The sequence below is a fragment of the Hemiscyllium ocellatum genome, chromosome 47, assembly GCF_020745735.1.
Source record: "Hemiscyllium ocellatum isolate sHemOce1 chromosome 47, sHemOce1.pat.X.cur, whole genome shotgun sequence".
Taxonomy (NCBI): Eukaryota; Metazoa; Chordata; class Chondrichthyes; order Orectolobiformes; family Hemiscylliidae; genus Hemiscyllium; species Hemiscyllium ocellatum.
In genome coordinates, this window is record NC_083447.1 from 266,747 (window position 1) to 288,754 (window position 22,008).

At 46.5% G+C, this 22,008-nt stretch overlaps 1 protein-coding gene across 1 annotated transcript in view; it reads right to left on the reverse strand.

The window, feature by feature from the left end:
* The window catches only part of LOC132836795 (latent-transforming growth factor beta-binding protein 1-like), a 97,285-nt gene that overhangs the window by 15,974 nt on the left and 59,303 nt on the right, over positions 1–22,008 (reverse strand). The window contains exons 14-20 of the mRNA XM_060856265.1: positions 20,138–20,263; positions 19,277–19,399; positions 14,949–15,077; positions 10,601–10,726; positions 7,096–7,239; positions 5,880–6,056; positions 5,564–5,641 (exon numbers count right to left, since the gene is read on the reverse strand). Coding sequence (XP_060712248.1) covers positions 5,564–5,641; positions 5,880–6,056; positions 7,096–7,239; positions 10,601–10,726; positions 14,949–15,077; positions 19,277–19,399; positions 20,138–20,263 — 903 coding nt within the window. The remainder of the gene's footprint in view (positions 1–5,563; positions 5,642–5,879; positions 6,057–7,095; positions 7,240–10,600; positions 10,727–14,948; positions 15,078–19,276; positions 19,400–20,137; positions 20,264–22,008) is intronic.

Genomic DNA, 22,008 nt, shown 5'->3' on the forward strand with positions numbered 1-22,008 from the left:
CGAAGTACAAAGGGATCTGGGAGTGCTCGTCCAGGATTCTCTAAAGGTAAACATGCAGGTTGAGTCCATGGTTAAGAAAGCAAATGTAATGTTGTCATTTAACTCAAGAGGGTTGGAATGTAAAAGCAGTGATGTGCTACTGAGACTTTATAAAGCTTTAGTTAGACCCCATTTAGAAAACTGTATCCAAGTCTGGTCCCCACCCCTCAGGAAGGACATACTGGCACTGGAGCGTGTCCAGCGGAGATTCACACGGATGATCCCTGGAATGGCAGGCCTGACATACGATGAACGGCTGAGGATCCTGGGATTGTATTCATTAGAGTTTAGGAGGTTGAGGGGAGATCTCATAGAAACTTACAAGATAATGCATGGCTTAGAAAAGGTGGACACTAGGAATGTGTTTCCGTTAGGCGGGGAGACTAGGACCAGTGGGCACAGCATTAGAATTGGAGGGGGTCAATTTAGAACGGAAATGAGGGGAGCATGGTGGCTCAGTGGTTAGCACAGCTGCCTCACAGCACCAGGGACCCAGGTTTGATTCCAACCTTGAGTGACTATCTGTGTGGAGTTTGCACATTCTCCCCGCATCTGCATGAGTTTCTTCTGGGTGCTCCGGTTTCCTCCCACAATCCAAAAGATGTGCAGGTCAGGTGAATTGGCCATGTTAAATTGCCCATAATGTTAATTGCATTAGTCAGGGGTAAATATAGGGTAGGGGAATGGATCTGGGTGGGTTACTCTTCGGAGGGTTGGTGTGGACTTGTTGGGCCGAAGGATGTGTTTCCATACTGTAGGGAATCTAATCTAAAAAAAATGAGGAGACATTTCTTCAGCCAGAGCGTGGTGGGCCTGTCAAATTCATTGCCATGGAGCACAATGGAGGCCGGGACATTGAAGATCTTCGAGGCAGAGATTGATAAACTCTTGATCTCGCAAGGGCGGCACAGTGGTTAGCACTGCTGCCTCACAGCGCCAGAGACCTGGGTTCAATTCTCGGCTCAGGCGACTGACTGTGTGGAGTTTGCACATTCTCCCCGCGTTTGCGTGGGTTTCCTCTGGTGCTCTGGTTTCCTCCCACAGTCCAAAAATGTGCAGGTTAGGTGAACTGGCTATGCTAAATTGCCCGTAGTGTTAGGTGAAGAGGTAAATGTAGGAGAATGCAGTCTGGGTGGGTTGTGCTTCGGCAGGTCGGTGTGGACTTGTTGGGGCGAAGGGCCTGTTTCCACACTGTATCTAATCTAAAGGGTGCGGGTAAGTGACAGAGGGGGCTGAATGGCCTTACTTTCACTCTTATATCTTATGTTCTCAAAGAGGAGAGAAACCAGCAGGAGGTCATTGTACACGTTGGAATTAACGACATAGGAAAGGAAAAGGATGAGATTCTGAGGAGAGGATATAGGAAGTTAGGCAGGAATTTAAAAAGGAGGTCGTCGAGGGTTAGAATATCTAGATTACTCCTGATGCCACAAGCTTGTGAGAGTAGGAATAGAAGGACAGAACAGATGAATGCGTGGCTGAGGAGCTAGAGCAGGGGAGAAAGATTCACATTTTTGTATCAATTGGAATCTCTTCTGGTGTAGAAGTGACCTGTATAAGAAGGACGGATTGCACTTGTATTGGAAGGGGACTAATATACTGGCAGGGAGATTGCTACAGCTGCTCAGGAGGATTTAAAGTAGTAAGGTGGCACGGGGTGGAGGTGGGTGGGTGATTGAGGGGGGATTAGAGAGGTGGGACCCAGGAGATAGTGAAGAAGGAGATCAATCTGAGACTGGTACAGTTGGGAAAGGGAGCGAGTCGAACAGCCAGGGCAGACTTGGACAAAGCAGAGAGCAAGGTAGGACTGATAAATTAAACCACATTTATTTCAATGCAAGAGGCCCAATAGGGAAGGCAGATGAATTCAGGGCATGATTGGGAATGTCATTGCAATTACAGAGACGTAGCTCAGGGATGGACAGGACTGGCAGCTTAAAGCTCCAGAGTATAGACACTATAGGAAGAATAGAAAGGGAAGCAAGCGAGGAGGGGGAGTGGCGTTTTTGATTAGGGATAACATTATGGTTGTACTTAGGAAGGACATTCCTGGGAATACATCCAGGGAGGTTATTTGGGTGGAACTGAGAAATAAGAAAGGGATGATCACCTTAATAGGATTGTATTGTAGACCCCCTAATACTCAGCGAAAGTTGAGAAACAAACTTGTAAGGAGATCTCAGTTATCTTTAAGAATAATAGGGTAGTTATGGTAGGAAATTTTAACTTTCCCAGCATATATTGGGACTGCCATAGTGTTAAGGGTTTAGATGGAGAGGAATTTGTTAAGTGTGTATAAAAAAATTTTCTGATTCGTATGTGAATGTATCTACTAGAGAAGGTGCAAAACATGACCTACTCTTGGGAAATAAGGCAGGGCAGGTGACTGAGGTGTCAGTGGGGGAGCACTTTGGGGCCAGCGACCATAATTCTAATAGTCTTAAAATAGTGATGGTAAAGGATAGATTGTATTTAAAAGTTGAAGTTCTAAATTGAACAAGGCCCAATTTTGACGGTATTAGGCAAGAACTTTCAAAAGCTGATTGGATGCAGATGTTCGTAGGTAAAGGGATGGCTGGAAAATGGGAAGCCTTCAAAAATGAGACAACGAAAGTCCAGAGACAGTATATTCCTGTTAGGGTGAAAGAAAAAGCTGGTAGGTGTAGGGAATGCTGGATGACTGGAGAAATTGGTGGTTTGGTTTAGGAAAAGAAAGAAGTATATTTCAGGTATAGACAGCAGAGATTGAGTGAAACCCTGGAAGAGTATAAAGGCAGTAGGAGTATATTTAAGAGGGAAATCAGGAGTGCAAAAGGGGGACATGAGATAGCTTTGGCAAATAGGCTAAGGAGAATCTGAAGGGATTCTACAAATACATTGAGGCCAATGGGGAACTAGGGAGAGAATAGGGCCCACTTAAAGATCAGCAAGGCCACTTTTGTGTGGAATGGCAAGAGGTGGGGGAAATAGAAAGCAAATATTCTACATCAGTGTTAAATGTGGAAAAAAAATGGAAGAAATAGAACATGGGGAAATAAATAGTGACATTTGGAAAAAGATCCATCTCACAGAGGAGGAAGTGCTGGACGACTTAAAACATATAAAGGTGGATAAATCCCCAGGACCTGATCAGGTGTATCCGAGAACTCTGTGGGAAGCTAGAGAAGTGATTGCTGGGCCTCTTGCTGAGATATTTGTATCATCGATAGTCACAGGTGAGGTGCCGGATGACTGGAGATTGGCAAACATGGTGCCACTGTTTAAGAAGGGTGTAAAGACAAGCCAGGGAACTATAGACCGGTGAGCCTGACCTCTGTGGTGGGCAAGTTGTTGGAGGGAATCCTGAGGGACAGGATGTACATGTATTTGGAAAGGCAAGAACTGATTAGGGATAGTCAACATGGTTTTGTGTGTGGTAAATCACGATTTTAATTGAGTTTTTTGAAGAAGTAACACAGAGGATTGATGAGGATAGAGTGATAAATGTGATCTATATGGGGTTCAGTAAGGCATTCGACAAGGTTCCCCATGGGAGACTGATTAGCAAGGTTAGATCTCACGGAATACAGGGAGAACTAGCCATTTGGATACAGAACTGGTTCAAAAGTAGAAGACAGAGAGTGATGGTCCAGGGTTGCCTTTCAGACTGAAGGCCTGTGACCAGTGGAGTGCCACAAGGATCGGTGCTGGGTCCACTGCTTTCTGTCATTTACATAAATGATTTGGAATGTGAACATAGGAGGTATAGTTAGTAAGTTTGCAGATGACACCAAAATTGGAGGTGTAATTGACAGCGAAGAAGGTTACCTCAGATTACTATGGGATCTTGATCAGATGGGTCAGTGGGCTGAGAAGTGGCAGATGGAGTTTAATTTAGATAAATGCAAGGTGCTGCTTTTTGGAAAGGCAAATCAGAGCAGGACTTATGCACTTAATGTGTTAAGGTCCTGGGGAGTGTTGCTGGACAAAGAGACCTTGGAGTGCAGGTTCATAGCTCCTTGAAAGTGGAGTCGCAGGTAGATAGGATAGTGAAGAAGGCGTTTGGTATGCTTTCCTTTATTGGTCAGAGTATTGAGTACAGGAGTTGGAAGGTCATGTTGCGGCTGTACAGGACATTGGTTAGGCCTCTTTTGGAATATTGTATACAATTCTGGTCTCCTTGCTATAGGAGAAATGTTGTTAAATTCAAAAGGGTTCAGAAACAAGGATCGTGCCAGGGTTGGAAGATTTGAGCCATAGGGAGAGGCTGAACAGGCTGGGGCTGTTTCCCTGGAGTGTCAGAGGCTAGAGGTTTATAACATCATGAGGGCATAGATAGGATAAATAGACAAAGTCTTTTCGCCAGAGTTGGGGAGTCCAAAACCAGAAGATACAGCTTAAGGTGAAAGGGGAAAAAATTAAAAGGGACTTGAGGGACAACCTTTTCACACAGAGGGTGGTACGTGTATGGAATGAGCTGCCAGAGGACGTGGTGGAGGCTGGTACAATTGCAACATTTAAAAGGCATTTTGAGGGATATATGAATAGAAAAGGTTTGAAGGGATATGGGCTGGGTCTGTTTCTGTGCTGTACATCTCTATGGCTCAGTGAATGAATCTTTCCATTTGGTCGAGATGCTGTAGGTATTTGACAGTATCAGATTGCTACTACGTTGCTGCCATCCTGTGGCAAAATGGGGTTTTGCAAGTGGAACATGCCATTTTGAACAAGTTTGTGGCTCTCTTTTGTTCTTTGAGTCAGAGCGACCAATGTGAAGGAGCCTGATTGTCATTCATGTACCGAGAAATATTGTGTTTGCACTTTGAATGGTCTCTCTACAGGGCTGCAAGAACAGGTATGAGCAGGGATTATGACTGAAGTAAGTCGTTACTAAGGTCTTCAGGATGGAAATTTTTTATATAAGTAATGAGAAGCAGTGGTCCCAGTTTCGGTCTTTGTGGCACTCCACTGGTCACAGACCTCCAATCTGAAAAACAACCCTCCACCACCACCCTCTGTCTTCTACCTCTGAGCCAGTTCTGTATCCAAATGGCAAGTACTCCCTGTATTCGGTGAGATCTAACCTTGCTAACCAGAGGTGCGTGTATGGAATGAGCTGCCAGAGGGAGTGGTGGAGGCTGGTACAATTACAACATTTAAGAGGCATTTGGATGGGTATCTGAATAGGAAGGGTTTGGAGAGATATGGGCCGGGTACTGGCAGGTTGGACTAGATTGGGTTGGGATATCTGGTTGGCATGGACGGGTTGGACCGAAGGGTCTGTTTCCGTGCTGTCCATCTCTATGACTCTATGACATCTTATTGAATGGCGAGCAGCCCTGATGTGCTGAACAGTTTACTTGTTTTATTTTTAACATAGAGCAAGTGAGAGGAATATGTCATAGAATGACCATCAGGACCTCCGCTGCTGATGGGACTAGGAACAGCATTTTCAAACAGAGAGTTTCTCTCCCAGATTATCAAGAATCGTGCTCCAACTCTCCAGGTTCCAAGGTTCAAAGACTATTCCCACCTGTGAACTCACCTTTGTAGTTCCTTCCAAACAATGACTGTGGAATGGAGAGGAATCCTTGCCCTTGAGGACACAGAGACTGATATTCATCTGAAAGAGATACGAGAGGGAAATCATTTAGACACAGGAACATGAGGTTCTGCAATTGACAGTAAAGATTCACAAGTGACAGTAAGAGTAAACCACTGATGGTTAAGATGAACAAGTGATGGTATGAGTTAATTGACGACAGTAAAAATGAAAAAGGGATAGTAAAAGTTAACAAGTTATGGTAAAGATTAATAAGTGATGGTAAACATTAATTTCAATTTCACGCATACACACTAACCTGCGCCAGGGACAGGACATTGGTAGATTCGGCATTCTCTCCCCCAGCCCTCACCCACAGTGCAGCAGCATTCCTGTCTAGTGACATTCCGTGCCAGAATGTTTTCACATAGCTGCACATCATTTAGATTGTAGTAGCACTCGTTCTCCTCCCTCATGGTCTCTCCCATCGGCCGACCTAGAAAAGGCAGCAGAGGCAGAAGGTAAGGAGCATCAAAGCACCAGTAAACCTGCGACGCTCTCCCTTTCACTGACACTACCCCATCCATTTGTACAAAGGACCATGTGTCAATCAATCTCGAGTTCATACTGGGACTTACCCACTTTGATTTCTAGAGATTGTCTATCTCCTTGAATTCCATTTAATCCCCAAAGTTCATATTGTTTCTGTCTCAAACACCAATCCCAAAAGTGAATTCAAGCAAATACAAACTGTCAGCAGCTACCTCCCTCCTTCTGTTCAAACTCCTATCTTCAATCTTGGAGCTGAGTATTGAAGGCAGGTTCTGGATCAATTCTCCTTGATGAACATAGATTACTGAACAAAGCACCAACGTTACTGATCCATTCTCAGTTGTTTCTGCCTGGTACATTCTCTCCTCTCACTCGTGATCTGTGTGTGCCCATACCTGCGTATCTTGACCTGTATTGTATTGTCTGAGGAAACACATTATGCTAGGATTCCCTCTCCTCCTCGCCATCCCCACTGTGTAGATCCTCAGTGTCCCATTGGATACTGATTTGGAGCAGGGCTCTTGGTCAATAATCTGTTCACTCATCATGAACTACGACCTTTTCAGGGATGATTTGGAGATGCTGGTGTTGAACTAGGGCGTACAAAGATAAAAATGACACACCACCAGGTGAAAGTCCAACAGGTTTATTTGGAAGCACTAGCTTTTGGAGCGCTGCTCCTTCATCAGGTGGTTAGAAAGGGCTCCGAAAACTAGTGCTTCCAAATAAACCTGTTGGACTATAACCTGGTGGTGTGTGATTCTTAACTTTTTCAGTGAAAGCACATTTATCGCATCAATGCTCTCACTCGTTTCTTGAGCTGCTTTGTACAGAGATTCTGGGCTTGGCTGAACCGGACAGAGATGTCACTAATGTACAGGTGTGAGTTGGTGTGCACACCTCAGTACGGCTTTCCCAAGAGGAAGATATTACCCTGGTCTAGACAGAGAGGAAAGCAGCGATACAGCAGCCATTACAGGTACCCTGGACAGTTCGTCGATTGCACCGTCCTGTCCTCGGTTCAAACTCTTCGTTTTCATCCAGACAAAGGCAGAAAAATGAACCAGCCACATTCTCACAGACTGCAGAGCCACAGACACCCTCGATAGTCTCACACTCGTTCACATCTGCAAAGGGATGGCAAGTTTTATAGTGAAAATTTAGCTGAATTTGAACCATTTTCATGACATTCAGTCTTGCATTCTGAACATCATTCCCTGGGCCTTGGCTCAGGAAACATCTCAGACACACTTCAACTCATGTTTAACAATCTTCTGGTTATGATTACAATAGTGCTAAGTTCAAAAGATAAAAAAAATTCACATTGCAGTTCCTCAGTGAATGTGCAGCAGGTGTCACATTGCAGTCAATGTCCATACAGAAACCTCACCGCAGCGGGGGTGGGGGGGGACTGAGTTGGACTAAATTTGCTTTCATTGCACAATCATCATAATGAAGAGCATTGATGAAGGAATGAAGGGGGTTAATGATCGCAGTGGACGAGGTGGATGTGTACAGGAAGTTTTCAAGTGTCATGTGGCAAAGCATCACATGACAGGAATGGGATTCCCCCAATCTTTCTCATTGGAGCGATGCAGAGTGACAGGTGATTTGTTAGAGTGTACAAGATGATGTGAAGCATAGATAGAGTAAATACTCAGAGACTTTTCCCCAGGGCAGAAATTTCTGTCATGAGAAAGTGATAAGAGGAAGGTTTAGGGTAGATATTGAGGTAAGTTCTTTACTCAGAGAGTGGTGGGTGCATGGGTACGAGGAATGCACTGGTAGGACAGTCAGATGTGTTAGGTTCATTTGGCTGCCTCTCGGAGAGGCACATGGATGACAGTAAAATGAAGGGTATGTAGGTTAGTTTGATCTTAGAGCAGAATAAAAGGTCAGCACGACATCAAGGGCTGAAAGGCCTGTACTGTGCTGCACGGTTCTATGTTCGACGTTTTATATTCAATCTTCCCATACATCTCCCCTTTCCCATCTCCCATCTCCCCTCTCCCATCTCCCCATCTCCCATCTCCCCATCTCCCATCTCCCCATCTCCCATCTCCCCTCTCCCATCTCCCCATCTCCCATCTCCCATCTCCCATCTCCCCTCTCCCTGACTGGTCCAAGTCCACCTGAAATCTAGACTTTCCTTCCAACTGTTTGCTATTTTTCTGAGGTCCATGTCATAGTTACTGTCACACACCGTCAGCCCCCACCCCCCACCGTCAGCCCCCACCCCCTCACCATCAGCCCCTACCCTGCACCGTCAGCCCCCACCCCCCACCGTCAGTCACCACCCCCCCCACCGTCAGCCACCGCCCCCCACCGTCAGTCACCACCCCCTCACCGTCAGCCCCCACTCTGCACCATAAGCCCCCACCCCCCCACCGTCAGACACCAACCCCCACCGTCAGCCCCCACCCCCCACTGTCAGCCCCCACCCCCCACCGTCAGACACCACCCCTCACAGTCCACACTGTCAGTCACGACTCCACCCCATCAGACACCATCAGGTACCACTTTACACCATCAATCACTGTCCCGTACCATCAGACACCCCTCCCCCCACCCCCCAGCTCTGTCTGTACTGTTCACACTGTTGACCACCCACCCCGCACTGTTCACATCATCAGTCATCTCCCTGCACTAAAATGTGAGGTCTGCAGATGCTGGAGATCAGAGCTGAAAATGTGTGGCTGGTTAAAGCACAGCAGGTTAGGCAGCATCCAAGGAACAGGAAATTCGACATTTCGGGCCAGAGCCCTTCATCAGGAATGAGGAGAGTGTGCCAGGCAGGCTAAGATAAAAGGTAGGGAGGAGGGACTAGGGGGAGGGGCGATGGAGATGTGATAGGTGGAAGGAGGTCAAGGTGAGGGTGATAGGCTGGAGTGGGGTGGGGGTGGAGAGGTCAGGAAGAAGATTGCAGGTTAGGAGGGTGGTGCTGAGTTCGAGGGAATCGACTGAGACAAGGTGGGGGGAGGGGAAATGAGGAAACTGGAGAAATCTGAGTTCATCCCTTGTGGTTGGAGGGTTCCAGGCGGAAGATGAGGCGCTCTTTCTCCAACCGTCATGTTGTTATATTCTGGCGATGGAGGATAGTAGATGTCTGTGTTGAGTCGATCGCCCGAGATAGAAATGGAAAGGTCTAGGAAGGGGAGGGAGGAGTCTGAGACAGTCCAGGTGAATTTCAGGTCGGGGTGGAAGGTGTTGGTAAAGTTGATGAACTGTTCAACCTCCACGTGGCGCCCGAGATAGAAATGGAACACAGACATCTACATAAACCGACTGACTCCCACAACTACCTGGACTACACCTCCTCCCACCCTGCCCCCTGTAAAAATGCCATCCCATATTCTAGATGGCCTCCTTCTTCAAGGACCGCAGATTCCCCCCAGACGTGATCGACGATGCCCTCCACCGCATCTCCTCCACTTCCCGCTCCTCCGCCCTTGAGCCCCGCTCCTCCAACCGCCACCAAGACAGAACCCCACTGGTTCTCACCTACCACCCCACCAACCTCCGTATACATCGTATCATTCGCCGTCATTTCCGCCACCTCAAAACGGACCCCACCACCAGGGATATATTTCCCTCCCTCCCCTATCAGCGTTCCGCAAAGACCACTCCCTTCGTGACTCCCTCGTCAGGTCCACACCCCCCACCAACCCAACCTCCACTCCCGGCACCTTCCCCTGCAACCGCAGGAAATGCTAAACTTGCGCCCACACCTCCCCCCTTACTTCTCTCCAAGGCCCCAAGGGATCCTTCCATATCCGTCACAAATTCACCTGCACCTCCACACACATCATCTATTGCATCCGCTGCACCCGATGTGGCCTCCTCTATATTGGGGAGACGGGCCGCCTACTTGCGGAACGCTTCAGGGAACACCTCTGGGATGCCCGGACCAACCAACCCAACCATCCCGTGGCTCAACACTTTAACTCTCCCTCCCACTCCACCAAGGACATGCAGGTACTTGGACTCCTCCATCGCCAGAATATAACAACATGACGGTTGGAGAAAGAGCGCCTCATCTTCCGCCTGGAAACCTCCAACCACAAGGGATGAACTCAGATTTCTCCAGTTTCCTCATTTCCCCTCCCCCCACCTTGTCTCAGTCGATTCCCTCGAACTCAGCACCACCCTCCTAACCTGCAATCTTCTTCCTGACCTCTCCACCCCCACCCCACTCCAGCCTATCACCCTCACCTTGACCTCCTTCCACCTATCACATCTCCATCGCCCCTCCCCTTAGTCCCTCCTCCCTACCTTTTATCTTAGCCTGCCTGGCACCCTCTCCTCATTCCTGATGAAGGGCTCTGGCCCGAAACGTCGAATTTCCTGCTCCCTGGATGCTGCCTAACCTGCTGTGCTTTAACCAGCAACTCATTTTCAGCTCCCTGCACTGTCCACACAGTCAGTCACAGCTGGAATGGGTCAGGAACTCCCATTTACTGTCGGTTTGACCACAGCCATGTGACTTACCCACACACCGTGAGCCATCTGATGTCATATGGTAGCCCTGGTCACAGTGACACTGATAGGAACCAGCCACATTCTGACAATATGCATTCAACCCACAGACCGTGGCATTGACGCACTCATCGATATCTGTGGGAGATGGCAAAGAAAACAGTTCACTCACTTATACAGATAACACACTCACTGTGTCACACTGACAGGGCTGCACTGGCAGAGCCACAATGACTGGGCCACACTGGCAGAGCCGCTCTGGCTGGGCCGCACTGGCAGAGTCGCTCTGGCTGGGCCGCACTGGCAGAGCCGCTCTGGCTGGGCCACACTGGCAGAGTCGCTCTGGCTGGGCCGCACTAGCAGAGTCGCTCTGGCTGGGCCACACTGGCAGAGTAGCATTGGCTAGGCCACACTGGCAGAGTCGCTCTGGCTGGACCACACTGGCAGAGTTGCACTGGCAGAGTCGCTCTGGCTGGGCCGCACTGGCAGAGTTGCCCTGGCTGGACCACACTGGCAGAGTTGCACTGGCTGGGCCGCACTGGCAGAGTTGCTCTGGCTGGGCCACACTGTCAGAGTTGCACTAGCTGGGCTGCACTGGCAGAGTTGCTCTGGCTGGGCCGCTCTGGCTGGGCCACACTGGCAGAGTCACTCTGGCTGGGCTGCACTGGCTGTGCCGCACTAGCAGAGCCGCTCTGGCTGGGCCGCACTGGCTGGGCCGCACTGGCAGAGTCACTTTGGCTGGGCCGCACTGGCAGAGTTGCTCTGGCTGGACCGCACTGGCAGAGTCACTCTAGCTGGGCCGCACTGGCAGAGTCGCTCTGGCTGGACCACAGCCTGACATTTCCACAAGTTTGTGTCTGAATTTGATTGTTCTTGCTGGGCTGCCCATTACTAGCTTCTGCCTCTGGACTCTGCCTTTGTCCTGACACAGTCTTGGTGCAGTTCATCAGGAGCTCCTGAGTTTAAAGGAGGTGTTTTCTCAGGATTCTGCAGGAATAATCAAAGACTTTGCATAGAAATCAATTAACATTCCAACTGGACAGAGGGGAAAAGAGCAAGGGACATTTATGATCAAAAATAGAAAATTCAAGTCCCATTCAAGCACAGGAAGCCGATATTAGATTAGATTAGATTCCTTACAGTGTGGAAACAGGCTCTTCGGCCCAACAAGTCCACACCGACCCGCCGAAGCGCAACCCACCCATACCCCTACATTTACCCCTTACCTAACACTACGGACAATTTAGCATGGCCAATTCACCTGACCTGCACATCTTTTGGATTGTGGGAGGAAACCGGAGCACCCGGAGGAAACCCACTCAGACACGGGGAGAATGTGCAAACTCCACACAGTCAGTCGGCCGGGTCTCTGGTGCTGTGAGGCAGCAGTGCTAACCACTGTGCCACCGTGCCGCCCACAATACGTGGGGAGGGACAACTTGTCTTCAATGGGGTGTGATGGCTCCTACTGCTCTCTCAAAGAATGTTGAGAGTTTTAATCTTTAGTGCAGCACCCTCAGTTGAATAGTAACTCCAAGAGGATTTACAGGAAACATGGTCACTGTCGTGAGACTTTGGTGTCAGATTTGGTTTAAGTCTGTCTCTGAGGCAGTACACAATGTAATGATCAACAAAGGCTGAACTTTATATCCCCAGATCCTGGCTCAGGTCCAAGCTCCTCTACTTTCTCTCTCCCTCCTCCTTTCCCTTTTCCTATTCCCTCTTTCCTATTTGATCCCCACTCCAATCTGCTCCTCCCCCAGGTCACACCACCATTCCCATTCTCCCCCCTCCCTCCTCTCTATCACACGCTTCACATTCTTCCATTCTTTCTCCCTGCCCTCTCCCACACAAAAAAAATTTCCGCTTTGCAAACTCAATTGAATTATTCTCAGTTTGCAGTGATATGGTCCCTTCAGTTTGACAGCCGATGGTTGGGATCCTATTTGTGGAACTGGGATTTCCTCCCTTTCTTTTCAAACAAGCTCTCAGATCCACGTCACCATTAGTTGCGCTTGAACAGCACAAACCTGGAGATGATTCCAGCACAGACTCATCTAATTACAGCCACAATTGAGACCATCAGCACTCAGAATGCTCATTCACTGGCCAGGCCTGTAGTAAAAGTCAGGAGTTCTCTGCTTAAAAACAGGTCCCTATTCTCCAGATTCAGAACGGGGACCAAATCCCATGTTGTTCAGATCCATATCGGCTCTGCCCTCTCAAGGCGCCTGAGTTACTATGGTAATGTTGACATTGTACATGTAACAAGGTCTGGGACCATCGATAGCGATGGACTCTTCCCATCCCAGGCCTATCAGGAATCTCTCTCACTCTAACTGTCTGCCAAAAAGTGTCAGGCCATGCATTTTGATATGAAGAGTCAGAAGACAGACCACTGACCAGAAACTGAACTGGACTTTCCACATAAACACCATGGCTACGAGGGAGGTCAGAGGTTGGGAAACCTGCAGTGAGTAACTCATCTCCTGACTCCCCAAAGCCTGTACAAGGCACATGTCAAGAGTGTGATAGAATACTCCCCACTTGCCCTGGATGGGTGCAGCTCCAATACTCAAGAAGCCTGACACCATCCAGGACAAAACAGATGCTTGATTAGCACCACATCCACAAGCACCCACTCCCTCTACTACTGACACTCGGAAGCAGCAGTGTGTACCATCTACAAGAAATGTTGCAGAGATTCACTAAGGCTTAGACAACATCTTCCAAACTCAGAGCAATTTCCATTGATAAGGACAAAGGCAAGGGAGCATGCCTTAATACAGGAAGATACATGGGAACAACATATCCTTGCAAGTTCCCCTTCAAGCCCCTCACCATCCTGACTTTGAAATATATCACTGTTCCTTCAGTGTCACTGGGTCAAAATCCTGGAATTCCCTCCCTAAGGGCATTGTGGGCCACCCTTCAGCACATGGACTCCAGCTGTTCAAGAAGGCAGCTCACCCACACCTTAGAACATATAGAACATAGAAGGATACAGCGCAGTACAGGCCCTTCGGCCCTCGATGTTGCGCCGACCGAATCCTACCTAACCTATACTAGCCCAATAACTTCCAAATGCCTATCCAATGCCCGCTTAAATGACCATAAAGAAGGAGAGTTCACCACTGATACGGGCAGGGCATTCCATGAACTCACAACCCGCTGTGTGAAGAATCTACCCCTAACATCTGTCCTATACCTACCACCCCTTAATTTAAAGCTATGTCCCCTAGTAACACCTGACTCCATTAGCGGTAAAAGGTTCTTAGTATCTACCCTATCTAAACCCCTAATCATCTTATACACTTCTATCAGATCTCCCCTAAACCTTCTCTTCTCCAATGAGAACAGCCCCAAGTGCCTCAGCCTTTCCTCATAAGATTTTCCTACCATTCCAGGCAACATCCTGGTAAACCTCCTCTGCACTCGTTCTAAAGCTTCCACATCCTTCCTATAGTATGGCGACCAAAACTGCACACAATACTCCAGATGAGGCCTCACCAGAGTCTTATACAACTGCAACATGACCTCAGGACTCAGGAACTCAATTCCTCTGCCAATAAAGCCCAGTACACCATATGCCTTCCTCACAGCACTATTTACCTGGGTGGCAACTTTCAGAGATCTGTGTACATGGACACCAAGATCCCTCTGCTCATCCACACTACCAAGTAGCCTACCATTAGCCCAGTAATCCATCATCTTGTTATTCCTACCAAAGTGAACGACTTCGCACTTAGCTACATTGAATTCCATTTGCCACATTTCCGCCCAGCTCTGCAACTTATCTATATCCCGCTGTAACCTACCACTTCCTTCCTCACTATCCACAACTCCACCGACTTTTGTGTCATCCGCAAACTTGCTTACCCAGCTTTCAAGTCCTTCCTCTAGATCATTTATAAAGATCTTCTCAGGGGGCAATAAGGATTGGAAGTAAATGCTAGGCACAGACAATGATGCCCATATCCCCCAAAAATAGAAGACAATAGTTTCTCTCTGAGCTTGTGTGGAGTTTCATGGGAACATGCCAGAAGACAGGGTCAGAGAAATTGTGGGTGTGGGATTGAGTAGAGAACAGAGTTGCGTATACTCCCACTATCCATGATGCACTGGGGTGTACACCTCAGTCTCACTGAGAAGGGGTATTTGGAGCTAGGATGAATGGTACATGAGAGGTTCGTCATATCGCCATGTCCATCCCTCAGCCCTGACCATGTTTAGTGAAGTATCCCATTGTTGTATATCAGTAATAACAAAACTCAAACACAAATCAACACAACATCCTTTGCAGAAATTTTGGCAAGACATTCAGCTGTTTATATTGACCTGGGGATCAGGGACAACTCACCAATGCAGTCCTGAGCAGGACTGAGCTCAAATCCTTCACTACAGTCAGTGATACACAGAAAGGAGCCAGCAGTATTCTCACATCGCTTGCTACCACAGATGGTTGGATATTCAACACACTCATCCAGATCTGTTATACAAAAAGAAAAGAGACATAGTGAGACACAAAATAATTTCTGGGTGCAGTCAGTCAAAGTTTATAACTGATCAAAGTTCAGTAGGCAGGTAGAGAAGGGTTACTGTGTGGGCCTGAAGATTGCTTCATAGAAAACCTAGTTCCAAGCACGTGTGAGAGAGTGTGCACGTGTGAGATCATGGCTGAGCTTTTCATGGAATCAGCTCCACTGACCCGCCCACTCACTATGACCCTTGACCCATGACTCTTGATGGAATCAGCTCCACTGACCCACCCACTCACCATGACCCTTGATTCTTTCAAAAAATTATCAATCTTGGCTTTAAAAACATTTGCTAAATTAGCATCAACTACTTCACTTGGCAGGGAATTCCACAGATTAACAACTCTCTGGGTGAACAAGTTCCTTCTCAATTCAGTCATAAATCTGTTCCCCCTAATTTTGAGATTCTGCCCTCTTGACCTTGTTACACTTGGCGTCTATCTTATCGATTCCCTTCCTAATTTTATATACTTCCACATGATCCCTCCTCATTTTTCTAAACTCCAATGAATATAATCCCAATCTACTTAGCGTCTCCTCATAAAACAACCCCCTCAACTCCGAAATCAACCTGGTGAACCTCCTCTGCACCCCCTCCAGTGCCAGTACATCCCTTCCCAAGGAGACCAAAACTGCACACAGTACTCCAGGTGTGGCCTCACCAGCACCCTGTTCAGCTGCAACATAACCTCTCTGTTTTTAAACTCCATCCCTTTATCAATGAAGGACAAAATTCCATTTGCCTTCCCAATTACTTGTACTTGCAGACCAACCTTCTGTGACTCATGCACAAGGACACCCAGGTCCCTCTGCACAGCAGCATGCTGCAACTTTTTACAATTCAAGTAATAATCTTTTTTACTGTTACTCCTACCATAATGTATAACTTCACATTTATTAACATCGTATTCCATCTGCCAGACCTTTGCCCACTTACTTAAAGTATCTATGTTCTTCTGCAATGTTTCCCAGTCCTCTGGACACTTTGTTCAGCCACTCATCTTAGTGTCATCTGCAAACTTTGACACTATATGCGTGGTCCCCAACTCCAAATCACCAATATAAATTGAAAGTAACTGCAGTCCCAACACCGATCCCTGAGGCACACCAGTACTCACTGATTGCCAACCAGAGTAGTACTCATTTATCCCCATTCTTTGCTTCCTGTTAGTCAACCAATCCTCTATCCACGTTAATCCTTTACCCCTAACACCATGCATCCTTATGCAGCAACCTCTTGTGCAGCACCTTGTCAAAGGCCTTTTGGGAATCTAGGTACACCACATCCACTGGGTCCCCCTTGTCCACCTTGTTTGAAATGTCTTCAGGGAATTCCAAAAGAATAATTAAGCAAGCCCTTTATGAACTCATGTTGCATCTACCCAACAGGACAATTTCTGTTCAGATACCTTACTATTGCTTCTTTGATAATAAACTCAAGCATCTTCCCCACTACAGTAGTTAAGCTAACAGGTCTATAATTCCCCTCCTTTTGTCGACCTCCCTTTTTTAAACAGTGGGAAAAAGCAAATGTGACACCAATCTGTTGGAACTGCTCCAGAGTCCAGCGAATTTTGGAAAATTACCATAAGTGCACTTGCTACTTCTCCTGCCATCTTTTTTGGTACCCTGGGATGTATTCCATTCGGGCCAGGAAACCTGTCTATCCTTAGCTCTGTTTGCTTTCCCAACACGATATCTTCCGTGATAATGTCTGTTTCCAGGTCCTCACCGACCTCCATCCCTTTATTAATTACTTGCATGTTATTTGTGTCTTCCACTGTGAAGACAGACACAAAATAACCTATTCAATGTCTCGTCCATTTCATCATGTCCCTTATCCTCGAAAGGACCAATATTTACTTTAGCCACTCTTACTCATTTTATATATTTATGGAAACTTTTGCGATTTATCTTTACATTCTGTGCTAGTTTTTCTCATGTTCTATCTTACTTTTTTCTTTAGCTCCTTTTGTAGCGTTCTGTTGGCCTTTAAAGCTTTCCCAATCTTCTAGTATCCCACTGAAAATTTGGCCACTTTGTGTGCCTTTTCTTTTAATTTCATAGAGTCACAGAGTCATAGAGATGTTTGGAAAGTTAAAATCCCCTCCATAACTACCCTATTATTCTTACAGATACCTGAGATCTCCTTACAAGTTTGTTTCTCAATTTCCCTCTGATTATTAGGGGGTCTATAATACAATCCCAATAAGGTGATCATCCTTTTCTTATTTCTCAGTTCCACCCAAATAACTTCCCTGGATGTATTTCCGGGAATATCCTCCCTCAGCACAGCTGTAATGTTATCCCTTATCAAAGATGCCACTCCCCCTCCTCTCTTGTCTCCTTTTCTATCCTTCCTGTAGCATTTGTATCCTGGAACATTAAGCTGCCAGTCCTGCCTATCCCTGAGCCATGTTTCTGTAATTGCTATGATATCCCAGTCCCATGTTCCTAACCATGCCCTAAGTTCATCCTGTTAGGCCCCTTGCATTGAAACAAATGCAGTTTAGTTTATTAGTCCTACCTTGTCCCTGACTGTTTGACTCACTTCTGTTCTCAGTTGTACCCATCTCAGATCGATCACTTTCCTCACTATCTCCCTGGGTCCCACTGCCCCCCTCCCCCTTCTTGTACAGGTCACTTCTACCCCAAAAGAGATTCCAGTGATCCAAAAATGTGAATCCTTCTCCCATACACCAGCTCCTCAGCCATGCATTCATCTGCTCTATCCTCCTATTCCTGCCCTCACTAGCTCGTAGCACTGGGAGCAATCCAGATATTACTACCCTTGAGGACCTCCTTTTTAAATTTTTGCCTAACTCTCTGTAATGTCTCTTCAGAATCTCAACCTTTTCCCTTCCTATATCGTTGGTTCCAATGTGGACAATGACCTCTTGCTGGCCCGTTTTTGGAGATAAGTCTCATGATTAAATTTAAAATATAAGCCATAGCTCTTAATTTAACCTGGGGCAGTGTTTGTGGTGTTATTTTCTGGGTCTGTAGATTGTGAAGGAACAAAAATGGCCTTTGCAGTGATATGTGTTTCTTGTCAGATGTGGGAGTTTATAGAAAGTTTAATGGTTACTGCGGATTATATCTGCCATAAATGCTGTTGGATGCGAATCTTATCAGATCGAGTGGATCGGTTGGAGAGACAGTTAGAAGCGATGAGGAATTTGCAACAGCAACAGTACGTGATGGATGGCAGTTATAGGAAGGGGAGAAAGTCTCAGATACAGTCACATAGATGGGTTAACTTCAGGAAGGGTAGGAGAGGTTGGCACCTAGGGCAGGAGTCTTTTGTGGATATACCCATTTCGAACAGGTATGCTGTTTTGGAAAATGTAGGGAGTGGTGGATTGTCAGGGGAATGTAGCACAAACAGCCAAGTTTCTGGTACTGAGACTGGCTCTAATGCAACGAGGGGTATGTCAGCTTCCAAGAGATCAATTCTGTTTGAGGATTCTGTAGTCCGAAGTACAAACAGACCTTTCTGTGGCCAGCAGAGACAAAGCAGAATAGTGTGTTATTTCCCTGGTGCCAGGATCAAGGATGTCTCAGAGAGGGTGCAGAATGTTCTCACGGGGGGGGGGATTTGCTAGCCTCCCTTATTTCCTTAGACACCCATGGCAGATTACCCGTTTTCTTAAAGTTCTTCCTTTTTACCGGAATATACTTTGGCTAAGCACTTCGAAAAATTGCTTTGAAAGTCCTCCACTGCTCGTCACCTGTCCCACAATAGTCTTTGTTTCCAGTTTACTTTAGCCAACACCTCCCTCATCGTGTTGTAGTCTCCCTTGTTTAAGCACAGGACCGTAGTATTGGATTTTATCTTCACACTCTCCATCTGTATTCTAAATTCAACCATACTGCCATCGCTCCTTCCAAGAGGATCCGTTAACAAGTGTGAGAATGTATGTGCATGTGAGAGAGCGCATGTGCATGTGAGGCAAAGAGAGAGAATGGAATTGTATGGGTATGAGAGAGTGGGGAGGAATCCAGGAGAGTCAGTATGCAGTGGGGTGAAACCCAGTGGACAATGGATCCAGTGAGGTTGCAAAACTAACACTGAAAACACAGAGTAGTCAGTAGAAACATCGGTGGAAAAGCTGCTAAACCCCTGGGTGAGGAAAGGTCAGACACTTACCAAAACACTGGGATCGATCTTCATCAACTAGGAATCCAGGCTCACACACACACTCAAATGACCCAACTGTATTGGTGCAGCTCCCACGATCACAGACACCTGGCCGTGTGCACTCATTAACATCTAACAGGAATGAAAGGAACACCGAGAAATGGATTAATGACGGGGAAATTCGAGAGGGAGGTGAGGGGAGGAGAGCAGGGAAAAAGAAGCATTGAGAGACAGAGAGAAAGGGAGAAATAGAAAGATGGGAGAGGGGCAGAGGGAGGTAGAGGTGGGAGAGACACATTTAGGGAAACATAGTGAGAACAGGAGATAGGGGAAAGAGAAAGGACAGAGAGAGAGAAACAGAGAACACAGAAAAATTAGAAGGAAGGGAGACAGAGGAAAAATGAAAGAACAGGAGTGAAGATTGGGAGAAAATAGTAAAATGGGGAGTGAGAGAAAGAGAAAGTCAGAGGAACAGAGACACCAAAAGCTAAATGGTGACTTCATACAATCCCCATGTTTAACAGACTTCCCTTTTTTAAGTTGAAGGACCCACACAGAGAAGCAAAGATGCAGGAACTCAGAAAAGGCTAATCAGGGAACAACCCAGAGTTAGAATTCCTGGCAAACAAAAGCAAAGGAAAACTCAAAACCAACAAGAATGGAGGGAGAGGAAAGTATGAGATAGAGGGAGGGAGAATCAAAAGAAAGGCATTAGTTGGGGAGAGAAGGACAGAGAAAGAGAGAGAGAGGAGGGAGAAAGAATTCTCATAATGAAGTGGGAGAATGGAGTGAAAGCAGGAGAGAGACATTAATAGAGAAATATTAAAATTCATGTAACGGAATAAATGCTGGATAATGTGGGTGTCTCACCGAGACAGGTGGAGAGATCAGCAGATGTAGTGAATCCCTCAGCACAGAGACAGGTGTAGGATCCAACACTATTCAGACATTCCCCATATGGAGCACAGAAATCTCCCTCAAAACATTCATTGATATCTGAAAAACCATAAACAAAATCTCACAGTAAATCCACAGAGCTCTTTTACTTTACTCATTTTTAGAAAAGCTATTTTGATGTAAAATTGACAGTTACTTGGATAAATTCAAATTAAAAGATGAAAGACAACACACATTTGTTAAGGCAATGTGATTGAGTTTTTGGATGAGGTAACAGAGGGTGTTATTGAGGGTCACATCATTGATGTGTTGCACACGGATTTCCAAAAGGCATTTGATAGAGTGTGACTCAACAGACCTGACAGCAAAGTTACAGCTCATGGAATATCAGGGACAGCAGTAACATGACCATGGAATTGCTCTAGTGATGGCCAACAGAGTGTGATGGGAAATATTTGAACAGTAGACAGGAGGACATTACACAGTGTTAGGAGCCAGTGTTAGGATTCCTGTTTTTGCTGACCGACATTAATGACCTAGTCCTTGGGTGCATAGGGCACAACTACACAGAACACAAGTTTGTGAGCACTGTGAACCGTGAGGAGGAGAGTAATAGATGTAAAGAGGACGTAGGCAGCCCTGTGCTGGAATGGGCAGATAAGTGGCAGATAAAATTTAACACATAGAAACTGTAAAGAGATTCATGTTTGCAGAGGAACGCAGAGAGACAATCTAAAATAATGAGTACAATTCTGAAATGGCTACAGGAGCAAAGAATTCTGGGTGTTTATATATCCAGATCACAAAAAGCTATCAAAAAGATTGAGAGCTTGGTTAAAAAGTGTATGGAATCCTGAACTTAAGTAATAGGGGAATTAAACTCCATCTGCCACTTCTCAGCCCATTGGCCCAGGTGGTCCAGATCCTGTTGTAATCTGAGGTAACCCTCTTCGCTGTACACTACACCTCCAATTTTGGTGTCATCTGTAGACTTACTAACTGTACCTCTTATGCTCGCATCCAAATCATTTATGTAAATGACAAAAAGTAGAGGACCCAGCACCGATCCTTGTGGCACTCCACTGGTCACAGGCCTCCAGTCTGAAAAACAACCCTCCACCACCACCTTCTGTCTTCTACCTTTGAACCAGTTCTGCATGCAAATGGCTAGTTCTCCCTGTATTACATGAGATCTAACCTTGCTAACCAGTCTCCCATGGGATTACCTTGTCGAACACCTTACTGAAGTCCATGTCGATCACATCTACTGCTCTGCCCTCATCAATCGTTTTTGTTACTTCATCAAAAAACTCAATCAAGTTTGTGAGACATGATTTCCCATGCACAAAGCCATGTTGACTATCCCTAATCAGTCCTTGCCTTTCCAAATACATGTACATCCTGTCCCTCAGGATTCCCTCCAACAACTTACCCACCACCGAGGTCAGGCTCACCGGTCTATAGTTCCTTGGCTTGTCTTTACCACCCTTCTTAAACAGTGGCACCACATTTGCCAACCTCCAGTCTTCCAGCACCTCACCTGTGACTATCGATGATACAAATATCCCAGCAAGAGGCCCAGCAATCACTTCTCTAGCTTCCCACAGAGTTCTAAGGTACAGCTGATCAGGTCCTGGGGATTTATCCACCTTTAACCGTTTCAAAACATCCAGCACTTCCTCCTCTGTAATCTGGACATTTTGTAAGATGTCACCATCCATTTCCCTACAGTCTATATCTTCTATATCCTTTTTCACAATAAATACTGATGCAAAATACTCATTTAGTATCTTCCCCATTTTCTGTGGCTCCACACAAAGGCTTTCTTGCTGGTCTTTGAGGGG